Source organism: Echeneis naucrates, chromosome 1, assembly GCF_900963305.1.
Source record: "Echeneis naucrates chromosome 1, fEcheNa1.1, whole genome shotgun sequence".
Taxonomy (NCBI): Eukaryota; Metazoa; Chordata; class Actinopteri; order Carangiformes; family Echeneidae; genus Echeneis; species Echeneis naucrates.
In genome coordinates this window covers 1,887,506-1,911,394 of record NC_042511.1, presented here as the reverse complement: position 1 = coordinate 1,911,394, position 23,889 = coordinate 1,887,506, and the positions used below count along the sequence as shown (strand labels likewise).

At 46.8% G+C, this 23,889-nt stretch overlaps 1 protein-coding gene across 1 annotated transcript in view; it reads right to left on the bottom strand.

Moving 5' to 3' along the window:
* Window positions 1-348: 348 nt before the first annotated feature.
* Window positions 349-23,889, bottom strand: part of cacna1ab (calcium channel, voltage-dependent, P/Q type, alpha 1A subunit, b) — a 114,967-nt gene continuing 91,426 nt past the window's right edge. Inside the window, exons 41-53 of the mRNA XM_029502526.1 lie at window positions 21,982-22,078; window positions 17,468-17,573; window positions 17,038-17,145; window positions 14,737-14,840; window positions 11,353-11,474; window positions 10,978-11,113; window positions 9,763-9,876; window positions 7,323-7,340; window positions 6,532-6,567; window positions 3,688-3,893; window positions 2,532-2,536; window positions 2,230-2,483; window positions 349-1,806 (exon numbers count right to left, since the gene is read on the bottom strand). Coding sequence (XP_029358386.1) covers window positions 1,078-1,806; window positions 2,230-2,483; window positions 2,532-2,536; window positions 3,688-3,893; window positions 6,532-6,567; window positions 7,323-7,340; window positions 9,763-9,876; window positions 10,978-11,113; window positions 11,353-11,474; window positions 14,737-14,840; window positions 17,038-17,145; window positions 17,468-17,573; window positions 21,982-22,078 — 2,035 coding nt within the window. The 3' untranslated portion in view covers window positions 349-1,077. The remainder of the gene's footprint in view (window positions 1,807-2,229; window positions 2,484-2,531; window positions 2,537-3,687; window positions 3,894-6,531; window positions 6,568-7,322; window positions 7,341-9,762; window positions 9,877-10,977; window positions 11,114-11,352; window positions 11,475-14,736; window positions 14,841-17,037; window positions 17,146-17,467; window positions 17,574-21,981; window positions 22,079-23,889) is intronic.

The window sequence follows — 23,889 nt, the reverse complement described above, 5'->3', positions numbered from 1 at the left end:
GGAGGAAGGGGCTTTTACCAAGTGTCCAACTCCCGTCTGTAGTCAATTGAGCTGGCCCCCCCTCCCCCACCAACCCCCGCAACGCACTTGAACAGGAAGCGAGCCCACACCATGCCCCGCCCCCCTCCACGACCACCACTACTGCCGGACAGGAAGTGATGTCGCAGCAGTTCCGTCAGCATTAAGTGAGTCTAACAGTAAACAGAGATGATAAAACTCATCAAATATTGGCCAGCGCTGAGATCGGCTGGTTTTTGCAGTATAGGCGGAGCTTCCTGGTTCTGTCCCTTGGAAAGGAAAAAGGTTAAAGATAAAGTGGTTTTTCTCCCATTTTTTTTCTTTTTTCAGTGTCATGTAAAGTTTCATTTTGTTCTTCGTTATTGAAGTTAAATTTTCTGGAGGCATAGCTTGGCATGTAGGGGTGAGGGGGGTCCTGGCTTTTTGTTTATTTATTTTTCTTAAAACATCATCTGTCAAAGCAGTGGACTCTGCGTTCCAACTCATTTTCAGGCTTAACATATTGGCAAACTGGCCGGCAACAGACGGCACACGTCGGATGAAACAAACCAATCGAGTGCCAGACTGGGAGAAGTGCTCATAGACCTCGTAAACGGTGATCGTGGCCGGTTTTACTGCAACATGCTCCTTCCTTGGTTTCTGTTCCCACGCCTCTCTCCACCTCCTGCAGCTTGGCCTTCCTGGTCAAGCTGAGAATTCTGGGAGGTGTAGTTCTGATATTGAGAGAGAGGCAGAGGTAAACTGTGCCCGGGGCGCGCCCCAGTTATCTTATGCTGTCTCTTTTTAATTTTTACCCATGTGCTGCTCTGTCACTGATTTGAGTCTTACACAAAGAGCATAAACGGAAATTGCAGCACCATCACTCCCTCCCTTCTGCCCCTTCCTCTCATTTAGAGTCCAAGGGGTGAAGGTTGAGGGTTTTGATGGCATCCAACCCCCCCCACCGAAACTTTTCCACCACCACGGCTTTATCAAAAGTCTACATATCCAAGGCCAGAGCACCAGCGGCTGCTGTTCTCCTTCTCCTCTCTTGCCCTTATCCCTCGCTCTTTGTGGTCGCTAGCACCAGTCATCTTCGTCCGTCTCACTGTAAGGTTCATGCAGGCCCTTGCGGGGACCTCTGGCATGGGGAGGTCGGTGGTGCGGGTGGGGGGGTACCCCGGGCGGTCCCCGTCGATGCGGGGAAGGTGAAGATGAACGGTAACCATTGGGCACCCTGCGTGGATGTGGGTGAGGTGGCGGAGGGGGCCCATGGCGGGCAGTCCTTGGTGAGCGTGGGTGCGGGTGAGGATTTCCCCCATGAGGGTGCGGGTTCCCATGTGAGAGGCTTTGCTCGTAGGCGGGAGGCTCATGGTGTCGCTCATACTCGTAATCATGCTCGTAGAAGGGCCCGTCACCCTCCAGGCTGTCACCAGGCGGGGGCCCGCTCCAGCGGCCTCGGTGAGGGGACCTAGGCGAGCCGTGGAGGGGTGAGCGTGGGGACTGGTGTCGAGGGGAGCGGGGCGAACCGTGCCGGGACGAGGAGCCCCCGCGGTGGGGTGAGGCGTGGCGTGACGGTGGCCGATGGTGGTAGCCTCTGTCATGGTCTGGTGGGGAGAAGTGTCGTGGTGAGGGTGAGCGCAGGCGGCCCGGCCCTGGAGGACCGTAACTGGGCTTGCGGACTGCTGGGGAATAGGTGACATGTGGACGGGGAACAGCAGGGGTCTGGGGCAGCTGGCGACGACCTCTTCGTGGAGTGCTGGTCCCCGAGGTGGAGGGGACGGGGCTGCCGCTCACCGAACTACTGCCCTACAGCAAAATGTAAACAAGGAAAATCAAAACGACCACAACAACAACAACAACAGAGACCAGCATAGAGCAGAGTGGTGGTGAATAGATTGATAGATAGATAGAACACCATTGAAAATCATTCAGAAAAGCAGTGATGGGGCAAAAAATTGACACCAAGAAGCCACATGTCACATTGAAGAAAAATGGACAAAGAGAAAAACATCGACAAATAAAAAAGCATAACACAAAAAGAGAGATTGATATTCATAAGTAAGTGTATGTGGAATAACCACGTTACTGGGTCAGGACTAACGCATCAATAATAACCACACAGAACAGCGTCAAGAACACTCATCCTGCCTGCATTACATAAAAAGCTTTATATTAACGGCCCCTAACATGATGACCTTTGGCGGTAGTCTTGCCGCCTGTGCATCCCACCTGTCCTTGTCCTCTTCCGTCAGGCCCCTCACTGGGCGATCGGGACCAGTGGTGGTCGTGGGGATGCCTGTGAGAGTAGTCGTGACGGTCCGGACCGTAGCGCTCTTTGTCCATGGAGCTGTGGTGGTGGTGGTGGTGGTGATGGTGACGGCGGTCCTTGGTCCTACCGCGGTCCCGCTCGCGCTCCTTCGGTGGCAAGTCGCCTGACTGCGTGGTGGTGCTGAGGTCTGTGCCCAGCCCTAGCAAGGAGATGTCTCAGTTTTCATTTGTAAACACAACGTGACGCATTAACTTTGCAAGACGGGACCTCATAGAGAAGACAACAATTCCAACATCACCTAAAGTGGTCAATGTGCAAAATTGGGATGACATTGAAAATTGCTGTGGAGTCAATGGAAGCAACCAAAGCCAGTTAAAAATATTGCTGGAATAATATGGCAGCTAGCACATGCATGTGGAGTACTAATGACTTTGACGGAAAGTGTGTGAGAATTTGGATAAAAAGCTTTTGAAATTGAAAACTGCACGTGATGGGAGTTTGGAATTGAGCCACTGTTCCTTCACGGACAGCTTCCTCAGGGGAACACCCAGGACTCGCTGCAGGGACGACCACACATCCCATCCAGCTTGGGAGAAGGATGCAAGGAAGTTCCTGCTTCTAGAATCGTGCTGCAAGTTTGACCCAACCGTGGATACGCAAAATTAAACGGATGGACTGCTGAATCACCGAGAACAAGTCCAACACTCGGCCTCCCACTCGCTCACTACATACACGGCGTATCCGAGCTAAACTCTGTTTCACAACTGCTCGCTCAACATGGATTGAAGAAAAGTAAGTAGCGAGGAGGAGGACTCTCCATCAGATTAGAGAGCCCTCCAATTATAAAGGGGATTTAGACTTTAACTGGGCCGGCCTTGTTGGATTAGTTTTACAGCTGAAGCGTGCAATTTGAGTTCACAAATGAGAGATGACGAGCGCTATCTGCTCGCACAAAGCTCTTTTTGAGGACTTCTTTGTGCCATGACTTACCTTGAATAAAATTTTGTGAAAAGGATGAAGAGTGCTCTTGTTTAAATAAACGTCCAGATCGCTCTAAACTATCTCAGCGAGTTGCTTCTGATCAAACTCGGGCTGCACTGCATACTGTAGCATGTCTAACACCAGCGTGCTCAGCTTTGATGCACGCATCGCATTCACAGACTTTATCTGTTTTAGAAGGGAGCTGCTCATCGCGGCACCTAAATGCACCTCCTGTACTCTGGAAGGACTAACACTTCCCGACACTTCTTGAGGGAAAGTCTATGTAGGATTGGGATCATCTTTGACGTTTGTGTTGCAAAAACAGTTACTGTCAGTGACAGTAGAGAAGATGTTCACATGTCTGGTTTTGTGCCTTTAAATGAGATGAATAAGTTTCAGGTGTGGCGATGATGATGATGATGATGATGATGAGTCGCTCACCCGTGTCAGCATCGGTGTATCTAGTCAGAGAGCGTTGCGATGCACGATGACTCCTCTCCCTGTGCCTGCGTCCTCCCCCGTGCCTCCCCTCCTCGGACACCACCCTCTCCAGGGAGTAGTCGTCCAGCCTCACGCCGCGGCCCGTCCGCCCGTGGACCAGGCTGGAGGTGGAGCGGCGCATCGGGCTGGTGTCGGTGATGGTCTGTGAGAACCCGAGGAGGGAGGAAAAGCATATGGCAGGAGAGGAAGTGAAATAAGATGAAGAGAAAACGAGAAAGATAAAAAATAGTGGGGGGAGAGAGGAAGAGAGAGAGAAGAACAGCAGTGAGTCCATCGACAGCTGTGAGACAGACAGCGCTGTCAAAACAGTTAGCTTCAAGTGGCTAACTGTCAGTTTATCTGCCTACTCAGTGACAATATCTGACTTTGGTCAAACGGTAGCGCCAAATTCCTCCTCCTGGTTTAGGTGGGTGGCGGTGAACCAGCCCGCACCGATCTCACTAATCATGACGCCTGACTCATCTAAAGTCACCTATCAGCTGACGGCGTCTGTGTTCACGTAGCTCGACCCAAACACCCGAGATCCCTGAGGACTAGCACATGCTTCTCCACCGGGACACGGAGCGATGGAACAGATAAACAGGGAGCTCAACGAGGAGAGAAGAAAAAAAAAAGGGGCAGAGAACCAGAAAGCAAGCACGAAGGAGGGCTGGACGAACCATGCCTCACATGCACAAGGCCGAGGAGCCCACCGGACTTTTCTCCAAATGGCGGCCACATTTCAGTTAGATCGCACTCTGGTTGGGAAGTCAGGTTCACTATCATTCCTGCTGTCCATCTCTTTTCCTCACGTATAAACATAATTACGCACATATGCATTTATTGGTAAATTCATGTGCAGGAAATAAACCTTGCCACTTTCGAGGGAAACCTCTCGTCAAGTATCATCTAGTTTTGTTCAAAGACGTCTCTGTTAGCGTTTCCCAACGCAGAGGAGGATGTAAATCAAACATGGCAGTCATGTGGATGAAGTGAACTGTAAATTATCTTAGAGTCTGGTCCAAATGTCCTCTGAGAACCCAACAGGAAAACCCTACAGCATTATTGATTTTTAAATAATAACCTTAAATTTGACATGAAATAGAAACCGGCCCCGATTAGATTTCCATACGTGTATATAAATGTAAAGCGTGATAGCGGTGCAGATATAATTCACTGTTTCTGGATCCGGCTTTGTGTGATTTTCCTGCAGGGTTCGCTTCACATCATCACTCTGATTGACCAAGCACACCCAAGTCAGTCTGCAAGCAGCAGGCCGGACAGACACGAATGAGGGAAGGGGTCGCCGTCTGGTCGCTCTCCGAGCAGCCTAACACAAGCCATGCATGCCCTGCAGGTCGACAGCAGCACACACCTAACACACTTCCTGGGTGTCTCTTCTGAAACAACACGCGTGTTCCTTTTCAACATTTGTGTTAAAAAATGAGCCCTGTTCATTCAGCTGCAGCAGCTTAATGCCATTAAACTGGCTTTTTTAGTGATCCAATAAAAAATATAGCAGTTTTCAGGTCGCATCAAATCCTGCAACGTTGGCAGGTGGGTCCAGGTGGGTCCAGGTGGGTCCAGGTGGGCGGTGCTTGCTTTGCTGTGACATCACAAAGCTCAGAAAGTCCTGGCGGCTTGTACATGTACTCACACGAACACGCCGCGGACTGAAAAGTTACAAACAATGATGTCATCCATGTGGCGCAGAGGGAAGGCCTTGGACGCCACACAGCCAGTCTTTGTGCGCTGCCGGATGACGAAAGCAACACTCTGCCTGCGTTGGCAGCACCGCTTCCTCCCAATCACGCCACCACACCCGGCCTCAGCTCTGCCACGCCATGCACGACTAATGACATGCCAGCACGCTGCCCGGGTTCCCCTTTGCACAGGCCAATAGTCGCACACGTCAGGCCAGTCCATGCTTTTTTTTTTTTTGTCACACACTGTTGACTCAATCTGCAGCAATGCAACGGACTGAAACACACATGTATCGCACACAACCACCCACACACGCATACACACAGACACACACAAACTATACAAGCAGAACTTTGGGGAAAGTCGTCAAACAAACGAAAGATGGGAAGCAAAGTGGCCGCAACACAAGCAGACACGAGAGAAAGACAGAGAGGAGGAGGAGAGAGCTCGAAGAAAAGCTGACAGGACAGAGAGAGAAATCAAATCAGATCTGATCACTGATTATTCGACTGCAGCTGATTTGGTGGGTTGACCGCATCGACATAACTCAGCTGGCAGAGAAGCAGCTTCTTGTGACTGGATGAAACTAACAGACAACGTGACATAAGCTGATGGTATTTAAATAAAAGTTCAGTCGAGTCCGAAGCCTCGTTGATTACGTCAACAGTTGTGTGTCCGATGATCTCGTCAGTCAGATGTTGATTTGTCACCAACCACAGACTGTCTATTAAAACTGACATCAGTACTGAGGAGTCTTAGAGCTGCATCTGCTGGTTCTAAAAAGAAGCCGTTGGGTTGTATGGAAACGTTCTCCTAATTAATCTCGAGCTTCAAGTCTTCAGTCCAACATGATGTCCACTTTTTTAAATGATTTAGAGGGAAACACACCATAAATCAGGCATTTGAATAATGATGTCCATCAAAATTCAGTTGGATGAAATGTTGTTTTTGTTGTTGTTGCTGCGTAAAAATGAGTCAGTTTAGACTGCAGATCCGGTTTGAGAGAGAGACAGAAGAGACAAGAGAGAGAGAGAGAGAGAGAGAGAGAGAGAGAGAGAGAGAGAGAGAGAGAGAGAGAGAGAGAGAGGTGTACATACACTGAGGTTATTTCCGCGGGGCCTGTGTCTCCTCCGCTGCAGAGCAGGCAAACACAGAGATGATACGTAGAGCAGAGCAGTGTAGCACACACACACACATATTAACACACACACACACACAGAGCATCGACCCAATAGAGGCAGAAAACTAATTTTTAGAGTAAGAATGAAAGATTAGCGGATGTGACGGAGGATAAAGGGATTATTTTGAGGAGATAAATGTGTTTTGGGGTGAGAAAAATAAGAAAAACGGAGAGAGATGAAGGATAATGTAAAAAGGGAGGATGGAGAGAGAGAGAGAGAGAGAAGATGAAGTAAATCTACACACACCTGAGGAAGGTGTGCCAGCAAGAGAGATAGAAAGAGGACAGAAAGAAGACAGAGGACAGAGAGGACAGAAGGACAGAGGGCAGAGTGAGAGAGGACAGAAGGACAGAAGGACAGAGGGCAGAGTGAGAGAGGACAGAAGGACAGAAGGACAGAGGGCAGAATGAGAGAGGACAGAAGGACAGAAGGACATAGGGCAGAGTGAGAGAGGATAGAGAGGAGAGAGAGGAGAGAGAGGAGAGAGGACAAAGAGGAGAGCGTGAGCGAGGACAGAGAGGACAGAAGGACAGAAGGACAGAGGGCAGAGTGAGAGAGGACAGAAGGACAGAAGGACAGAAGGATAGAGGGCAGAGTGAGAGAGGACAGAGAGGACAGAAGGACAGAAGGACAGAAGGAAAGAAGGACAGAGGACAGGAGGACAACATAAAATGTCCACACCCACACACACTCATACACACACTTACCGAAACAGCATGAACTCTCTGTAAGGCAGAGCAGTGTTAGAGGACAATAAGTAACAGTGTACGGACACACACACACACACACACACACACACACACACACACACACACACACACAGGTCTGCCTTCTTTTATGTCCACTTACGTCCTGATTGCATTAACACATGCGATTATTTCACTGATTATCGAAAGGCAGAGACCAACAACAGGAAGTGCTGACTTTCAGTAATAAAGTCCACTTTCATTCCTTAAAAAATAAATGAAATCTGTTTTTGTCGTCATGGATTAATAAAAAGAAAAACAAAAACATCGTTTTGGCAAGAAAACAATCCACTGTTTTATTTTTTTCTAATGTCTCTCGTTTAATTGGGGAGTAAAGAAAAGGTTGTCAGGAGATGTGGAAGTAAAGAGAAATATCTCAAAAATAAAAGTCGGCCTTAAGCAAGCACAAGCAGACAGCTGTTGTGTTTGTCGAGCTAGCTTTGAATAATTCCTGCAACGTTTGGACATCATGTTTTTTCTTTTTATGAAAGCACTTAGCACCTTAATGAAACCTCCTATATAAATATCCTTATTTATTTAGAAAGGCGAACTGGTGATATATAAATGACTTTATTGGTAAAATGGGGACCTCTGCTGGTCACTTCAGACGTCACTACCTGGGAAGAACATTCATTCATTCATCTTCTACCGCTTATCATTTCCAGGTCACGTGTCTTTGGGAAAAACATGCAAACTCCACACAGTCAGGCATGGAGGGAATCGAACCTGCGACCTTCTTATTGTGGGCAACAGCGCTAACCACTGCGTCGCTGTGCTGCCCCACAAGGTCTGTGCTTGCGGAGTATTTATTTATTTTTTCCATTCTTTTGTTGAAATTAAAGAAAGAATAAAAATCGGACTGTTTCTTCCCATCTGATGTTCTTGTTTTTCAGTTTTTAATTCAGATGTTCTATTTGGAGGGGCCGTTTACTAACTGAGCTACACAGAAACATTTAATAGTTCTAATTATGAGCTTTAATTTGAAGGATGTATAGATCTGGTTGATTCTCCGCAGTAACAAGAGTAAAGCAGACACCTAAATGTCTCACTTACTATGTTAATAAGAAAAATGTGAAAACTACAGATGATCTCTCGCCACACAAGCACAGTCCTCCGATTAAATCCTCCGACTGCTGATGCTCATACAGAAACACTTGAGTGATTAACCAGCATACCAAAGTGAGAGCAACATGACTGACAGGTGACTTGTTGGTTAATGGACATGCTCGTGTGTGAGTGTGCAACTGCAGCCAGAGGCCTCACGGTGAAGAAGAGCCGCTTTGTGTTTTCTGACAATATCACGACTGAGAGACGTGCCGAAAGCAGAATGAGACGTTCGGCCTGTAACGTTAACGTCATCTGTGCAAAGCTTCATTTAACAGTGTCGGGATGGGCACAAAACTCACAATATCCACAATCTGCATTGTGCGTCCTTCATGTTCACTTTGATCCAACAGACATCAACCTGGTGAGTGAAAGTGGCTCTGGCCGCAGTTTACACAAGACAGACACACAAGGATTCGATGGAAAAGGACGTGGGAGCAGGATAAGGTGGGAAAGTAGAGAGTACGCTACACATAAAGGCCCTCTAGATGTATATATATGTGTGTGTGTGTGTGTGTGTGTGTGTGTGTACATATCTATACATATCTAGGGCACTTGTCCAGCTTTTTGGCCCACACAGGCTGCTCAAAGTGGAGCAGCTGATGGAGGAGTGGAGGGAGGGAGGACAAACGGGGAGGACGGACAGCAGGAAGTGATTTTATTAAAGTCTCTGCTTTTTTTTTTTTGCATCACGTTGCTTCCCAAATGTTCCACACTCAGAGAAAAAACTAAAACTAAAACTACAAACAACAAGCGAGTAGCATAGATCTCCTGAACACTATCAAAAAAGTTTAAATAAATAGAATAACTGCAAATTAATTTTTAAAAACTACATTCATGGAATATGATGGTTTATAAAATCATTAAATAGATAAAGTCTGATAGTGTAGCCAAATATTATGTTAGCGCTGCTGTGCTAGAAGGTCCTGGGTTCGGCTCCCGGCCTGGGGCCTTCCTGTGTGGCGTCTGCAAAGACATCATGTTTGTGTTGACTGGTGACTCTAAATTGTCCGTAGGTCTGAGTGTGAGTGTGCGTGGTTGTTCTTCTCTGTCCGTCTCTGTGACCCCGCCCGTCGCCCAGAGTGAGCTGTGATTGGCTCCAGAGCCCCCCGCGACCCGAAAAGTGGTAGAAGATAAACGAATGAATGAATAAACAAGATGTGGGATATTTAGGTTTGGATGCAAAGAGAGACTTCCAATTCACTTCAACTGTCCTCAATGCTAAGAAATGGACAATGACAATGATGGAGATGGGTGGAAGTAGTAGTGATGATGATGGTGGGATGAAGGTGCTCACTTGGTTGTCTGCCGAGAGGCGGGGCATGGAGAGGGTCCGCCCATGCCCATCCATTGGGTGATAGGGCTCAGTGTCGGAGTACCCGTCCCGCCCCATCTCCCTCATCTCTACCGTCTGTAAAACACAATGAGAGGGGGGCGTGACCACTGTCTGCTGGGGGAGGGGCTAACTGAGGTGGGTGGGGCAAAATAGAAATTACATGAAATCCTAGATGAGGTGAGTATTGATCAGGTTAGATCAGTTTATAAGATTTTAAAATACCTAAACCTTAAAACTGGAAAGAAAGAATAAAATAAAATACTTTGTTGCCAGTAAATTGTTGACCAAACGATCCAAAACTGGAAGGAAAAGATCTAAAATTTCACTTTTCTTTCCAAAGACTAGAATACAGTACATGGTCTGATTCCAAATCCATCTGCATCTTTGGAAATGCATCATGGGATTGAAAAGAGAGAGATGAAGCGTTGGGGAGAAGGAACGTCCCAACAGACAAGCGAGAGTAAGAGCCAGTGAGGAGGAAAAGGTGCACATCAGAAAACACATCTACCAACTCCAAGGCAGGAAGTGGGGGGCGGGGGGGGGGCGGGGTTAGGAAAATGTTGAGACTGGGAGAATACAGGAGATGAGAAGAAGGATGGAAAAAGAAAAAAGTAGAGACAGATCGAGAGGTTTGAATGAAGGAGAGAGGACGAAGAGACGCTGGAGTCTCTTCAGATCAGACTGATACACCAGAGGTTCCCAAGAGCTGGACTGATTTTTTTTTTTTTTTTAAATGACTTCAAATCACTTCTTAAGAGAGACAGGACGCCGAATTTATGACTCGTCTTCCAGCACTGGCTTTAATTTGACTGGAGAAAAGTTGTGTTTTTGCTTTTCCTAGTTCAGTGAGACCATCAGCTTTTGATTGTTTCTGCTTGTATCTAAGGATGGACAGTTAACGGTCACCAATACAAAATAAACAAACAAAAAAAGATAAATAATGGCAGCTGTGGCTCAGGAGGCTCCGCCCAGCTCCTGCAGTCCACCGGGGCGAAAAACTGAACCCACAAAAGTCGATAATTTTCAGCAGTGTCTGTTATGAAGATAGAGATTATCGTTTAGCTCCTGTTACACCACCAGCATGTAGCCCGTGTGGTCGGTCTAGTGGAGCCTCTCGGGGCTTGAATCGGCGGCAGCGGTGGTCGACGTGCGCCTGCGCACACGTGTTCATCATACCTGAGGGTTGTGGCGGTTGTCATGGAGGTCGTCGGGGTAAGGCCTGTCCGGGCTCCAGTTACCCGTCTCCTGGAACATCTCCTGGGCTTTGGTCGTCATCCACGACTGGCTTTCGGTCATGCCACCCTCGGGAGGTCTGACGGCGTGACGACAAATCAGAGAAACAGTGTATAGGAGTCATTTTAGGTGACCCCCCAACACTTATATCGTATATAAATACAGCCTAAGAATATTTTTGTCATCAGATATGTGGAGAGCTGATCTAAATGTGGATTTTCACAATAAAACCAAACATTCAACCAAAAATTAGTTGCTGTCTAAAAGACTGATACTTTTCATTTCTTGGATGCTTCTGTGTCGTACGAACTGACTCACATGCTGTTGATGTTGTCTGGCTGGGTGCTGGGGAGGCCGTTGACGCCCTGCCCCCCCTGGCCGTCCGTGCCCCCTCCCTCGGAGGGCGGCTCCATGCGCTGAAACATTAATGGCGTTCGGTTCTGCGTGAGATACACGACATGGCCTGCAGGCTGGTATCAGGCAGACTCGGGGGGGGGAGGGGGTCAGACAAAAGGACAGCACAGGATGCACTCGCAGCATGCACCCACATGGGGGCGCCATCAGCAAGCACATGGCTGTGGGTATCCAAGGTAAAGTGCCCAGGTAGACTACAGATCCGGGATCCACTGACCGACTTGAACTGGTCGCTGACTTTTTTCCTTCTTTATGTCATTTTGGATCGACATTCAAGGAGGGAAAGCTGATCTCAGATCTGTGTCACAGGGGGGACTTCTACCTTGGGCATTTGAGGTTAAATTGCTCTTAAATGATAGGTCTTGGACCAAATTATCATTCTGGTGAAACACATCATAAAGAAAAGACAGTTTACTCAAAAAACTGCATCACCCTTCATTCGTCATATTTTTTGAGTAACGTGCCCTTTGAGGGAAATAGACATCTGATCCTGGACCAGTTGTATTAAAAAGCAACTTCTGCTTCCATCAGACAGGTCAGAGGTCTGGGGGGGGGGATCCTGCGTAATGGAGTGCTCTTAAAGGCGTCGGTTCATGACCGCACACGGCTCGTGTCATGTCCCTCCACAGCCTGGAAGCTAGAGGCCGAAACGCTCAATGGGTGCAGATGGATCAAGGCCAGTTCAGAAACAGAAACACGTCCAAAACCTCCTCAGACACGTGAGGCTGAGCTGCTGGACAGGAAGCTCATCTGGCTACGCAGCACATAAGAAATAGCTTTAGCAGTCAGACATCTTTGGAAAGGGGCGGCTGTTTGAGCGGTGAGGCCGGAGATGGAGGCTTTTCAGCTGCTTCATCAGTTCATGACAAATGGACGTATTATGGTCAAATGCCAGGACAGGACTTGTTCTGATGTGCGTCAGCCAAAGTAGATTTATTTGCAGATGTCAAAAAAAAAAAACCCAAAAAACAATTTGATGGCCGTTCAACTGAAAGCCGTCCATCTCCTCCCTTGAACACCCGACACACACACACACACACACACACAAGAAACAGCCCGACACAACGATGTCTAATCCTGTTCGGGCGTCATCTCCCATGCTGAGGAGGCCAATGGCTCACGTTTGTTCTCTGGACAGTCTGGATTGGCACTGGCCAGCTCCAGTGATGCATCCTGGGAAAGTTCATGGCACAAACATTTGGATGGACACCTAAACACCTGCAGCGGCCTTAATGGAGTGTGTGTCACAGCGGTGGCGTATGCATCAGGGCCGACTGATTACATGCAGAGCTGCTGGGCACCTCCCACCCACCACCACAGCAGTTAACAGGCAGACAGACGCATGAACACACAGACTGGAGAAAATGGTTCTTGGTTAGAGGAACTTAGTGACAATCCACCTGGATTGACCAAATAGGGAGAGCTTGATAAGTCAAGGTCTCATCTCTTCCTGGAAGGATAAAGGGAGAGCATCAGAGGAACGGAGACGGGGTGGAAGACAGGAACGAGGGACCGCACACTCCAAAAAAAAATAATAATAAAATAAATATAAAAAAGAAGACATAGCCAGGAAACAGGAGAAGGAGACAACAAACACATCTGAGACACAACAACAGTTCAGTAAACACGACTCGGAACGAGGAATACGCAGAGGAAGGAGGAGAGAGATGAGCGCGACAGATGAAGGAGTTAAAGAAAGAATCCACCTCCTGCTGATACCATCAGAGAGCTCTTCTTAATCTCTGCTGAATTTTTTTTTTTTTTTACAGCTTTCTTCTGGCTGCTCTTCTGCAGCCATTTTACCAGAAGGATCGCTGCACTTTATTTTCTGACGAGGACAGAAATCTTGTTATATTTCTTCCTGTCTCCACTTTTTGTCATGTTTAAAGACGTTGACATATTAAATCCACAACTAACACTCCAAACTTTAAAGGTTCCATATTTTACATTTTGATATACAGTGTTGATATTGATAACAAAATACAATTTGAGGTTTTAAGAACCGAAAACCGACTCAGTGTTTCTTTCCAGACTGCTTGGACCTTGAACATCTACCTTGAGATTTAAATTCAGGTCTGTTGAATGTTCATTTCTGAGAGACAACATTAGATCTTTGAGATTTGTCTTTCCTGTTTCAGAGGCCACTTTTAGGTCTTGGTTGAGATCCAGAAACCATTTTTTAAGAGCAACAAGAACCTGTAATTATCAGCACTCAGGTTATTTGCCGTACGAGCCAGCCAAACTTGTGACAGCGTAGTGACGCTTTTGGGTGGATTCTTTCGTTGAAGGGGCGCAGCGTCACAAACACAAAGTGCAGGGTGGAGGAGAGGAAGAGTGAATGAGATGAAGGATGGTTGGACAAACTGACAGACACACAGGCTGGTTAGAGTCCTTGTTCACTGCTGATGATGAGGGAGTCTGTGTGGATCTGTCCTTTCAGTCCAATGGGATGGCTGCATTCAGGAACATACCAACACATACTGTAACTGCAGGGTCGTACTGTTCAAAAAAAAAGAAGAAGAAGAAGACGGGCTCTCCCTTCACCGACGCATTCGTTCTCCCGAATGGAAAATCCAAACCTCGGGCACTATGGATGATTTTTGGTTCTGCTCCATTAGACATTTTCAATCTCACGCTGAATTTGAGCTCAACCGGATGATTGTTGGGAGCGAACGGAAGGCGTCGCGTGAGCGGAGAGACGTTTTCCACAAGTCCACAGTGCGGACTGAAAATAGACAGTGGGAGCGAGTGCATCTATAAAGGCATTCATCAACAGGAAGGGAAGAGCACTGACACTGAACAAAATGTAAGGCCATGTGGTATCATCATCGTTATCGTCAATGCACAAAAACATTACCAACAACAAAAAGGCAGCGCTCGATATAAAACAGTCAAACCCCGACCTCGTCGTGGTCAAATGATGAAAAGGAGGACGAGAGGAACATAACTGGTTTTAGATATTAAAACAGCTGGATATCTGTGAGCAGGCATTAAAGAGAAGAACAAGGCTGGCCATGGTGCTGCAGGAAAAGGGCTGACGTATCATGCTCATAAAGGGGGACAGCAGAGGCTGAGGGGGGGTGAGGTTTGGGTAACGATGTGATGGGAGCCTCTCGGGGGGTGTGTGCTTATTTTTGGAAGGATTTAAATGTATAAATGCTTTTAAATCCATATTTGGCTGGAGAAAGGTAGAAGAGGGTCAGTGAAGTGGAGGAAGAGAAAAATGATAATAATAATAAAAAGGGTCTCTCTGAGTTCTCTGGGGGACGGTGGGGGGGGGGGGTCTACCTGTTCCTCTCGCAGGGCCTGCAGCTTTTTGGTCTTGCTCTGCCGGTAGTACTCCATGATCATCATGGCGGCGTAGATTTTGCCCACCGTCAAGTCTGTGGCTGCTGAGAAAATGACAAGTTACCCTGCAAGATTAGACCCGAGTGAGATGGGACCCTGAGCCGTGGGGGGTGGGGGTGGGGGTGGGGAAGGTGGGGGACAAGACACAAACACAAAGAAAACTCACAACAGCATGCAGAGGACGCCGGTGGTGGGAGGAAAGAGCTGGCCTGAGCTTCAAAATCAAGAGCTTGAATTTTGTGCTCCTGATTTATTGGATCAGGTGTCTCCATCCTCAGCTGGAAGAACTTCGGAGCGTTTGGACAGCGGTGACCAAAAAACACTATTTATTCATATTCTCACATCCTGATTCTCTATCAGGAGGGACGAAGCATTTAAATTCTGCGGCCTCACAAAAAAGAAAAGGGCCACTGATGGCCCTAAAACCTAAAACCTCCCATGGAGACACTAAAGTGTGTCCATGTAAGGCAAAAATAACCCACATTAGCGTGTACTTTTTAGAATTGAATACCTTAATAAGCCCATTTGCTGGTTGTTGATTGTGTCCTTATTCTAATTTTCACGTATGAAGCTCTTGTTAAAAATATTTGCTGACCTTTTTGATCAGATGGCTCTTATATACATAAATTTTGGTTTATAAAAACTTAAAATAAACAATTGTTACCATAAAGCGAGTTGGAAAAAGTGAGTAAGTAAGGACATTTTCCAATAGACTCCAATACAACCAGAGGAGTTGCCAGCTGATTTCTCTCTGCGTTTGCTGATGATGAATTTATGTGCATCGGTAAAAAGAAATGATGGAAATAAAGTTTAAATATACGTCGTCTGTCCAAACACTCCTTGTAAGTCTTAAACCGAAACCGAGCTGAGCCCACCTGCTGGCATACAACACACAAATACAATATAACAACACTGTACAGTTATTAACACAACAAAGCCAATAGTCTTTTCACAGGCAGATGCTGTCCTTAGCTCTTATCAGCTAACATTCCCCTAATCACCGACCTGCTATCTAAAAATTGAGTAAGCTGAACTGTAATTGCACCATTAAGGCTGAGGACGAGGTCGCCACCTCACCAGGAAAGACACGGACACCTCGGTCAAATGATCCCTGAGAAACAGGAGCTCAATTTTTTTCCAAAAACTCCGGACGAGTATCCCCAGAGTTTGGATGAAACACACAAAACATTTAAAAATCAGAAAAATATTGAGCTTTGTTTTGGTTGTCGAATAACTTCCCCGTGCAAAATGAGCGGCGCCCTTTTCAGAGTGGCGTGGCTGATAGTCCTCCAGCATTAAAACTGATAAGATATGACCACACATATCTTATTCTGGACAATAAGACATGACGGTGCATGTCTTTTATCTTCTTAACTACCATGCATTTACCGACGCTATGTGAAATTACTGCTACACATGCATCATTACAATAGTTCATTATCAGATTAGCACTAAAATCACTTATTAGAAAACAGATTAACCTAGAAATGCTCGTTTGTCACATTCATTTCATATCTTACATGAAATTATCAGACTAGGCTTGTATCAAATTAAATTTCTTCCTGTAGTGAAAAGACTTCTATAGAGGATCTTCTATAGCAGGCACCCCCTGATTCCAGGACCAACCGAATGGATGGAGGGATCGGCCAGTGTGTGTTTGTGTCTGATCTAATGTGAGCTGAGAGTTTGTGCACGTGTGAGCCGATAGATATATTATATATAAACAAATATATAGAAGTTGATGAACAAGCTGCACACATTTTTATCAAAATAAGGCTGGAATGCGCCGGGAGCTAATTTAAATGTTCTATTTCCAACAATTCCAAATAAATCCTTTAAAACAGACGGCAAAGTTGGCAAAAAGAAAGCAAGCTGGTAGAGTTTGGAGGCAGAGCCGTAATTTATTCTGTAAAACTTAACAGAACACTTAACCAGTCTGGCCCGAGTATCTCTGGATACTCGACGGGCATCCAGACAAACACAAATTAGTGTTTTTGTGTGTTTGAAGTCACTCCAGTTCACAGCCTGGACACGTCAGAAACTTCACTTCGATGTAAATGTCAGGTTTGATCTTATCTCTGGTGACGTGTGGATGCATGTGTGGAAACGAGCGTATGCTGCAGTGGCCTGATCAGGAGATGCGGAGCAGTGAATGGCACTGACTGGCAGAAGCTGTCCTCTTGGTGAGTTGGTGGTCGGACACATACACACTCCACTATGCGCTGTTTTCCTCCGACTTACCCTTGTGCGGCGTAACCAGCAGGTCCAGAGTCTTTTGCGACAAGTTTGGCCAAATTGCCATCATCTCCTTTCTCAGCTCTGCATCCATCTGGTGCTTGTCTGCACCACCTGGGCAGCCGCCCGCGTGACCAGAACACACATTTGTGCAAACAAAACACACACACACACACACACACACACAGATTTGCACAAACGTGATGCAGACCAACAAAGAGGAGGCACAAAAATCCAAAAGGAAATATATTTAGCCATTCACACGTATGCACAAGCACGCCCAAAACAAAAACACAATTTGTTAGAATCAGAATTGTCACATTTGCTGCAGTAATGTGAAGCATTGTTTTTGAGAAGAAAGAGGTGATGAGTCACCCAGGAATACCCGGGACTGACAGAGAGAGAGGAAAGGTGTGAGAGTGCTTTCGGGGCATACCCTTGGCAATCTTTATATCCAGTGCGGTCCTGATCAGAGCCATGAGGGTGGAGTTAAAATGCACCGTGTTGTCTTCGGCGACCGGCAGATCCATTCGCAGCAGCCTCTGTGGAGAGCCAGTCAGGATGACAGGATGAGAGAGGGACGTGTCCTCGCTAAAGGGCGGTGTGCCTGAGCCTCCGGGAGTGGGGGGACGGGGTGAGGGGGTCGGGGGCAGGGGTTGAGAGAGCTCCATAGACAACAGCCAATTACAGCTGGACTGGATTTGTCCAGGTTTGATGTACTGTTTCCTGAGAGAGATGATTGCTGTAATCCTTTCAGACACAGATCTGATCGATGTGGCGACGTTCTCTGATATTAAGCGGCTGTTGGCTGTTTGCGTGTTCATCCTGCTGCACATGTTTTGAATGGTTTAGTTTTTGATTTAGAATTTTTTTGCTGCATGCAATTGCATGTGCAAAAGCATGTTTTTTCTTGGTGGAAGGAAGGTAAGTTCCTGCGTCTCCTGTTATTTTTCCAGTGATACTCTACGTGACAGCACAGCTATCCAAATGAGGGCCATCTGCTGCTAAGCAACTGTGAGCGCCGAGAACCACAAGGAAGAACAATCAGAGCCAAAATGGCCTCCGACCCAACCTGTGCCCATGTTCCCTAAATGTGTGAATGCATTGGCACATTCACACATCTCTGCTGTTACACACATAGAGATATAGATATAAATATATAACAGTACACATACACCAACCCATCCCACCCCCCCACCCGCCAACCCCAACATCCCTCCCCACCCACTAACACACAATTATTTGCACAGACTCCAATTAAGGGCGCTTAATTGGAGTCCTTTGGAGACAAAATAGGTCGAGTGGAGAACAATAACAGTATCACTGGTGTAATTCTGCTATTTTTCAGGAGACTGCTGGTGTTTAATTTAACCGAGGCATCTGCTATAGAGCTCCCCCTACCTGTTAGGAGGTTCCCTGTCTTAACATGTCTATACCAGGTAAAACCAATGGAGAAAACCTGCAGATAGAACGGAACAAGCCAGGCCGCCTGGAGCTGCTTGCCGTTCCTATCCTGAGCGGTTGGCGTCCATCGGATTTACCTACGAACATGAGCGTTGGGCACTCACGATGGCAAGCACGGTAGTACGATGGGCGGTGGGGTTGTGTGCGTGCTCGTGTGTTCCTGAGTGTGTGCGAGTGTCGGGCATGCCCACAAAGCTGAATGCGCAGCAGGCAGGCGGAGGGCATCGGCCAACATCCACAGCGCTCGGCAGGCAGGCAGGCAGGCAGGCAGGCTCGATGTCGCCCATAGCCATGCGACAGAGAGTGTGTGGATTGCATGCGGCACCACACGACACACCCCGCTAGAAAAATCCCACAAACCCAAGACGCAGAGCATGCAGCATGCCTTTCTACACTCCCATTGTCTAAGCCCAAACTCTTCCCACCTACCCAGCCCGTTTCCTCAAAAAACCCACTTTCACAATACAAGCAGCCGTGCATCCGCGCAAAGAGAGTATCCTCAGTCTAATCGGATTGATCCTACTGATTGAAAGATTCATTTCCTTTCTTTTTTTTAGTTTCTACATTTTGATTATAAAGTATTTCATATCAAGTCAAGATCTCTCTCAATGCCAAACGGGTGCAGTGTTAAGGGGGACTCAAGAGTTAGAGAGGATTAGAGTTGTGGCATTCCCTGAAAGAAGAAAAAAAAAAAAAACTCATAGAGAAGATCAAAAAGAGATGATCAATGTTCTGTCTGCTTTGTTTTTGTTTTGTTTGGACCAACCAGACTTAGTAGTAGTCGTATTGATGGGTAAGGGGATGGGGGAGGGGGGCTACCAAAGGGGATTCATGGTAGGGACGGCCGTTAGTTGACTTAAACTTGGTGGATCTAAGCTTGGTCATGAGATGTAGTTACAGATAAAAAAAGGGGGATGAGGAGGGGAAGAGGAGGATTGTGAAAACACTGAAAGAGCAACAGAGGAATCTTAGCTTGAGGTTACAGAGAGAAATCGGGTGCATGTGTGCAGATAGAAAGGAAGGAGAAGAGAGAGGCCGGAAATTACAGAACAAGACAAGAGATAAAGACGAGGACTAAAAACAACACTGAAATAAGTTCACTAAAATGAGGCCAGGTTCAAAAACCCAAGGAGCCGTAACGATGCACTGATACAAAAACTACTTTTTCCACGAAGGGTGCATTCGAGTGTCCACTGAAGAGGAGATCAAGAACTTTGAGAGTAATCACAAAGTTTAAAGATGGCTAACCTTCCCTTCGCTATGCCGAGACAAAACTCATGGACTTTCTGATCTCAAAAAGGTCCTTTAATGGACTTTGTATCAATGAATACTGGAAGGCTTTGATGGTTGGAGTATGTGATGGGGGGAGGGGGGACTGCCAATCTGGAGAGAAAGGAAGAAGGAGGGAAGAGAAAGGAGAGTTAAGGTAGAGACAGAGCAGGCTTGGATGGTGGGGGGGGGGGTGTCGTGGAAGAATGAAGGTGATGTGATCGTTTTCAGACAAGTGGACAAAGAGGTCGAGGGACAGTGGAGAGAGAGAAAGTTGACAGGTAGGAAAAAAGCGAGAACAACAAAATTAATTAAAAAGGAAGAGGAGAGCGAATACTGGAGAAAGAAGAGGAGAAAGGATAAAAGAGATAAAAGCAAAGAGGTACTGACACCCAGATTCAACGGAAGAGGAGAAAGTAAATCTGCCTTTTCATGGGATTGGATGAAAAGTTAAAGTTCCACTCCAGATGTTCCATAATTGCTACATATTCAGTTTAGCAAATATAATTTCAGAAAAATAACAAATGAATTGGGTCTGAAAGTACAGACTTGTACTTCTGCCTTCACCAAGTTAATTTCTGTCACTAGTACTCGCATTTTAAGGTGGAAATACACAGTCATTGCAATGGCTGCTCGCTAAACTTGCGATTTCTTGCATTACAAAAAAGGAGAAAAAAAAAACAACCTCCAAAAACCACCAATACTGATTTCATTGTTTGATTGATTGTTTGATCTCGTCGGAGGGGAGTTTCTTATATTAGAAGTATCTCCAAGAAATAAGTATAGAGAAGGATGGAAATCTGCCCATACAGCCGAATACTCATGATTTAAATAAAATTAGCCTGAGAGCTCAAATGTTTTCATAAAAGCAAAGACGTTAGCTTAATTTATGGCACACACACACACTTTACTGTGAATTGGAGATGATGGGATATTTGCTTCTGCTTCTCTTGGTGCAGCATCTGCTATTCTGCTAAAATCTGGATGCCAATAAGAAAGAGAAGGACAGAGGAAGACGGACAGAGTGGGACGGAGAGTGCAGAGGACAACAGGACAGAGAGACAGCGAATGCTGAGATGCTCGACCCAGATCTTCGCCCCTGCTGGTCTGAGGCACTGATGTTTTCTTTGGACGGCCCAAAAAAGAAAAAGAAAAATCTTGAAAAAAGCCAAAAAAAAGCAAGAAGGGCCAAAACTGTTCCTACCACTTTAGTCATGAATGGTTATTTGTACGTGTAGGTGTGGGGATGAGAGCGTGTGCATGTGTGCGCTAAAGCGCCATCCACAGGAATAAGAGAGGCAGAGAACCGAAGACTGAAGACAGGCAGCCTTGCCGTTCCTTCTGTACCTGCATCGTAAGCCAATACTTGCCCTGTGTGAATGTGATCCTGCTTAAAAGAGATGTCGTTGGACTCTGAACTGGAGATCTTCAAATAAGAGATGAATATTGGTCACATTGTGTGGCAGTGATATGATGAACTTATCTGTAACAAAGTGGAAAGTGGTCCTACAACTGTAAAGGCAGGATGGGAGGGAATTTAATATTTCATGTACTTACACTGCACGGTGGAATAAAATATGCAAACATCTATAAAAGAGATATCAAAGGAAGCTTTCTTGCTTTCTAAGTTCCTTGACTTTGCGAAATGCTTCGTCAGATCGAAGTTTTTCTGACTGTGTTGTGTGTCTAGTGTGTTTGTGTGTATTGGTATTTGTCTGTGTGTGTGCATGCGTCCGTGCAGGTTGCAGAGGGACTGGCAAAGCCTCCTCTGTTCCTTTACTCCTGCGGCCTGACGGGGAGGAAATAAAAAATAAAAAAAAAAAGGGGGGGGAGGATCGACTACCACTTCACTACCACTTCACTTCACTGCACGACAAAAGCCCATCCCTCCATCCCCGCGGTCGGAGAGAGAGAAGAGAGGACAGCGCTCACCACCACCACCACAACCACCACTGACAGACAATGAGGAGAACACCGCTGGGAGGAGAGAGGGGGTTGGGGTGGGGGAGGGGGGGGGGGGCAGGAGGAGGAAGAGGAGGAGGAGGAGGGGGGACAGGGAGGTTTCAGCAGGTGAGAGAGGAGAGGTCCTCCTTACCGGCGATGGGGAGGTTTAAAAACGGAGATAGGAGGGGATAAGAGGGGGGAGAGAGGTATGATGGGAGGGGAGGAGGTGGGGTGATGGTGGTGGTGGGGGGGTAAGGTGGGGGGCGAGTCTACCTTATAGGCGACCCGGGCGGGACACCTCTTTCCCAGGCCTAGCGGCGGACACATGTGTCTTAGCATCTGATACATGTCTGTGTAACTGATCCGGCCGCTGGAGTGGCCACAAAAACACACACACACGCACACACGCCATACGCACACATGCATCCAAACATGTTCACAACAACACACACACACACGACAGACAGAACAAACAAAGACGGACGACATGAAAACAAAAGAAAGAAAAACAGTGAGGGGTCGGGGAGGGGGGGTGGGGGCGCACAGAGGTGTGTTTCAGGGGAGGAGACAAGAGGACAAAAATAAAGAAACCAACAAAGGAAAGGAAAAAGGGGGAGGGGGGAACAAATACACAGAGGTTATTGTTTTGATCGTTGTGGATATGTGGTTGCTGTGGTGAGAGATAAAGAGAGAGGGAGAGAGAGAACGGGGGTCGGGGGGGGCTACGTGGCTTCTAGTCTGGTATATCATAAAGGATGGGAGAGGAGGGGGAGGAAGGGGGGTGTTGGAGGAGGAGGTGTCACTTAGTTCAGTTAGTTGTTGAGATGTCGTTCTATTTGAGGTGAAAAGGGGATTAGTGTTTTTTTTTTTTTTTTTTTTTTTTTTTGGGGGGGGGGGGATCTTTTCCCTCTTTCGCCGCTCAGATAGAACCGGCAGCGGAGCTTCTAGCAGGCAACGAAAAGCACCGCTGCAGAGATCGGAGTGAGTCACAACGACAAGTCAAAGCAGTCCATTACCGAGGCGCCGCGTCCACCAGGAAGCTCCGCCCCACCGCCACGCCTTCAGATGCTCGTGGGAACGCCGCGGACAAGACGAGGCCTCGGCTTCCTTCCAAAGGTCAGTCTGCTCACGAATGATTCGAATAACTCAATGACAAAAAACGATTGCACAGACGCACAAAGTTTCCAAATCCAGTGCTACGATCATTTGGGCCATTTCAAGTTGCAGAAAAATGCAGCACGTCTTTGATGCTGCAGCTCTGAAACCGAAAGCATTTAAGGCCAAAGAGTGGCGCCGCCACAAGTTAAACACGTCCATTTCATTTTTTTGTCTTTTTCTCTTTTTTTATTGTTGCTATCTAAGAAGACTAAAGAATTTACTCCATTAATTGATAAAAAAAAAAAATCAATGGACTACTTGATCACAAATACACTTGATACTTGCAGAGCTACATGTAGCTATTAAATATGATGATGCATCACTGCGACAACCAATTAAGCTCACCTAATGAGCCCAAAGCCAACAGGACGACGACTTTGTGCACCTTGTTGGCTTTCTGTTCATGGTGTGCGTCACTAGCGCTGTCAACGCGGCATCGAACGGGTCAGCTGTCACTGAGCGCACCACAAGAAGAGGAGAAGTACGTCTCTTTGTTCCCGTAATCATCGCCATGACCACTAGGTGTTGCTGAGTAACGAGTCCTAACGATGAGGTCATTATAACCTCGACAGTCTCGATGGTGTGCGTGATCTTGACCCTTTGACGATTTTTTTTTTTTTTAACGACCACATCCTGCGAGCATCTGTCAGCACGGGTAGTTGTGAAGAGATACCTGGTGGACACAAGACCTTTTTATGTCCAGAGTCCCTGCCCCAAACCACACACACACACACACACACACACACGCACACACGCACACACACACACACACACACAAACACACCCTGACCCCCTTTCCTCCTTCAGAGCCACAAACAGAGCAGGTTTGGCCTCCATATTACGTCACATCTTCAGGTAACAGTGACTACAAACTGTTACCACGAGGCCCGTTACAGTCTCGACAAAAGCACGTGGGAAACACAAGCTCTCAGCTTACATGACAAACGCACACATGGGAAAAGAAACTGTCTATAAAAATCACCAAAAAGAAAAGTTTTTTTTTTTTTTTTTGTATTATTCACT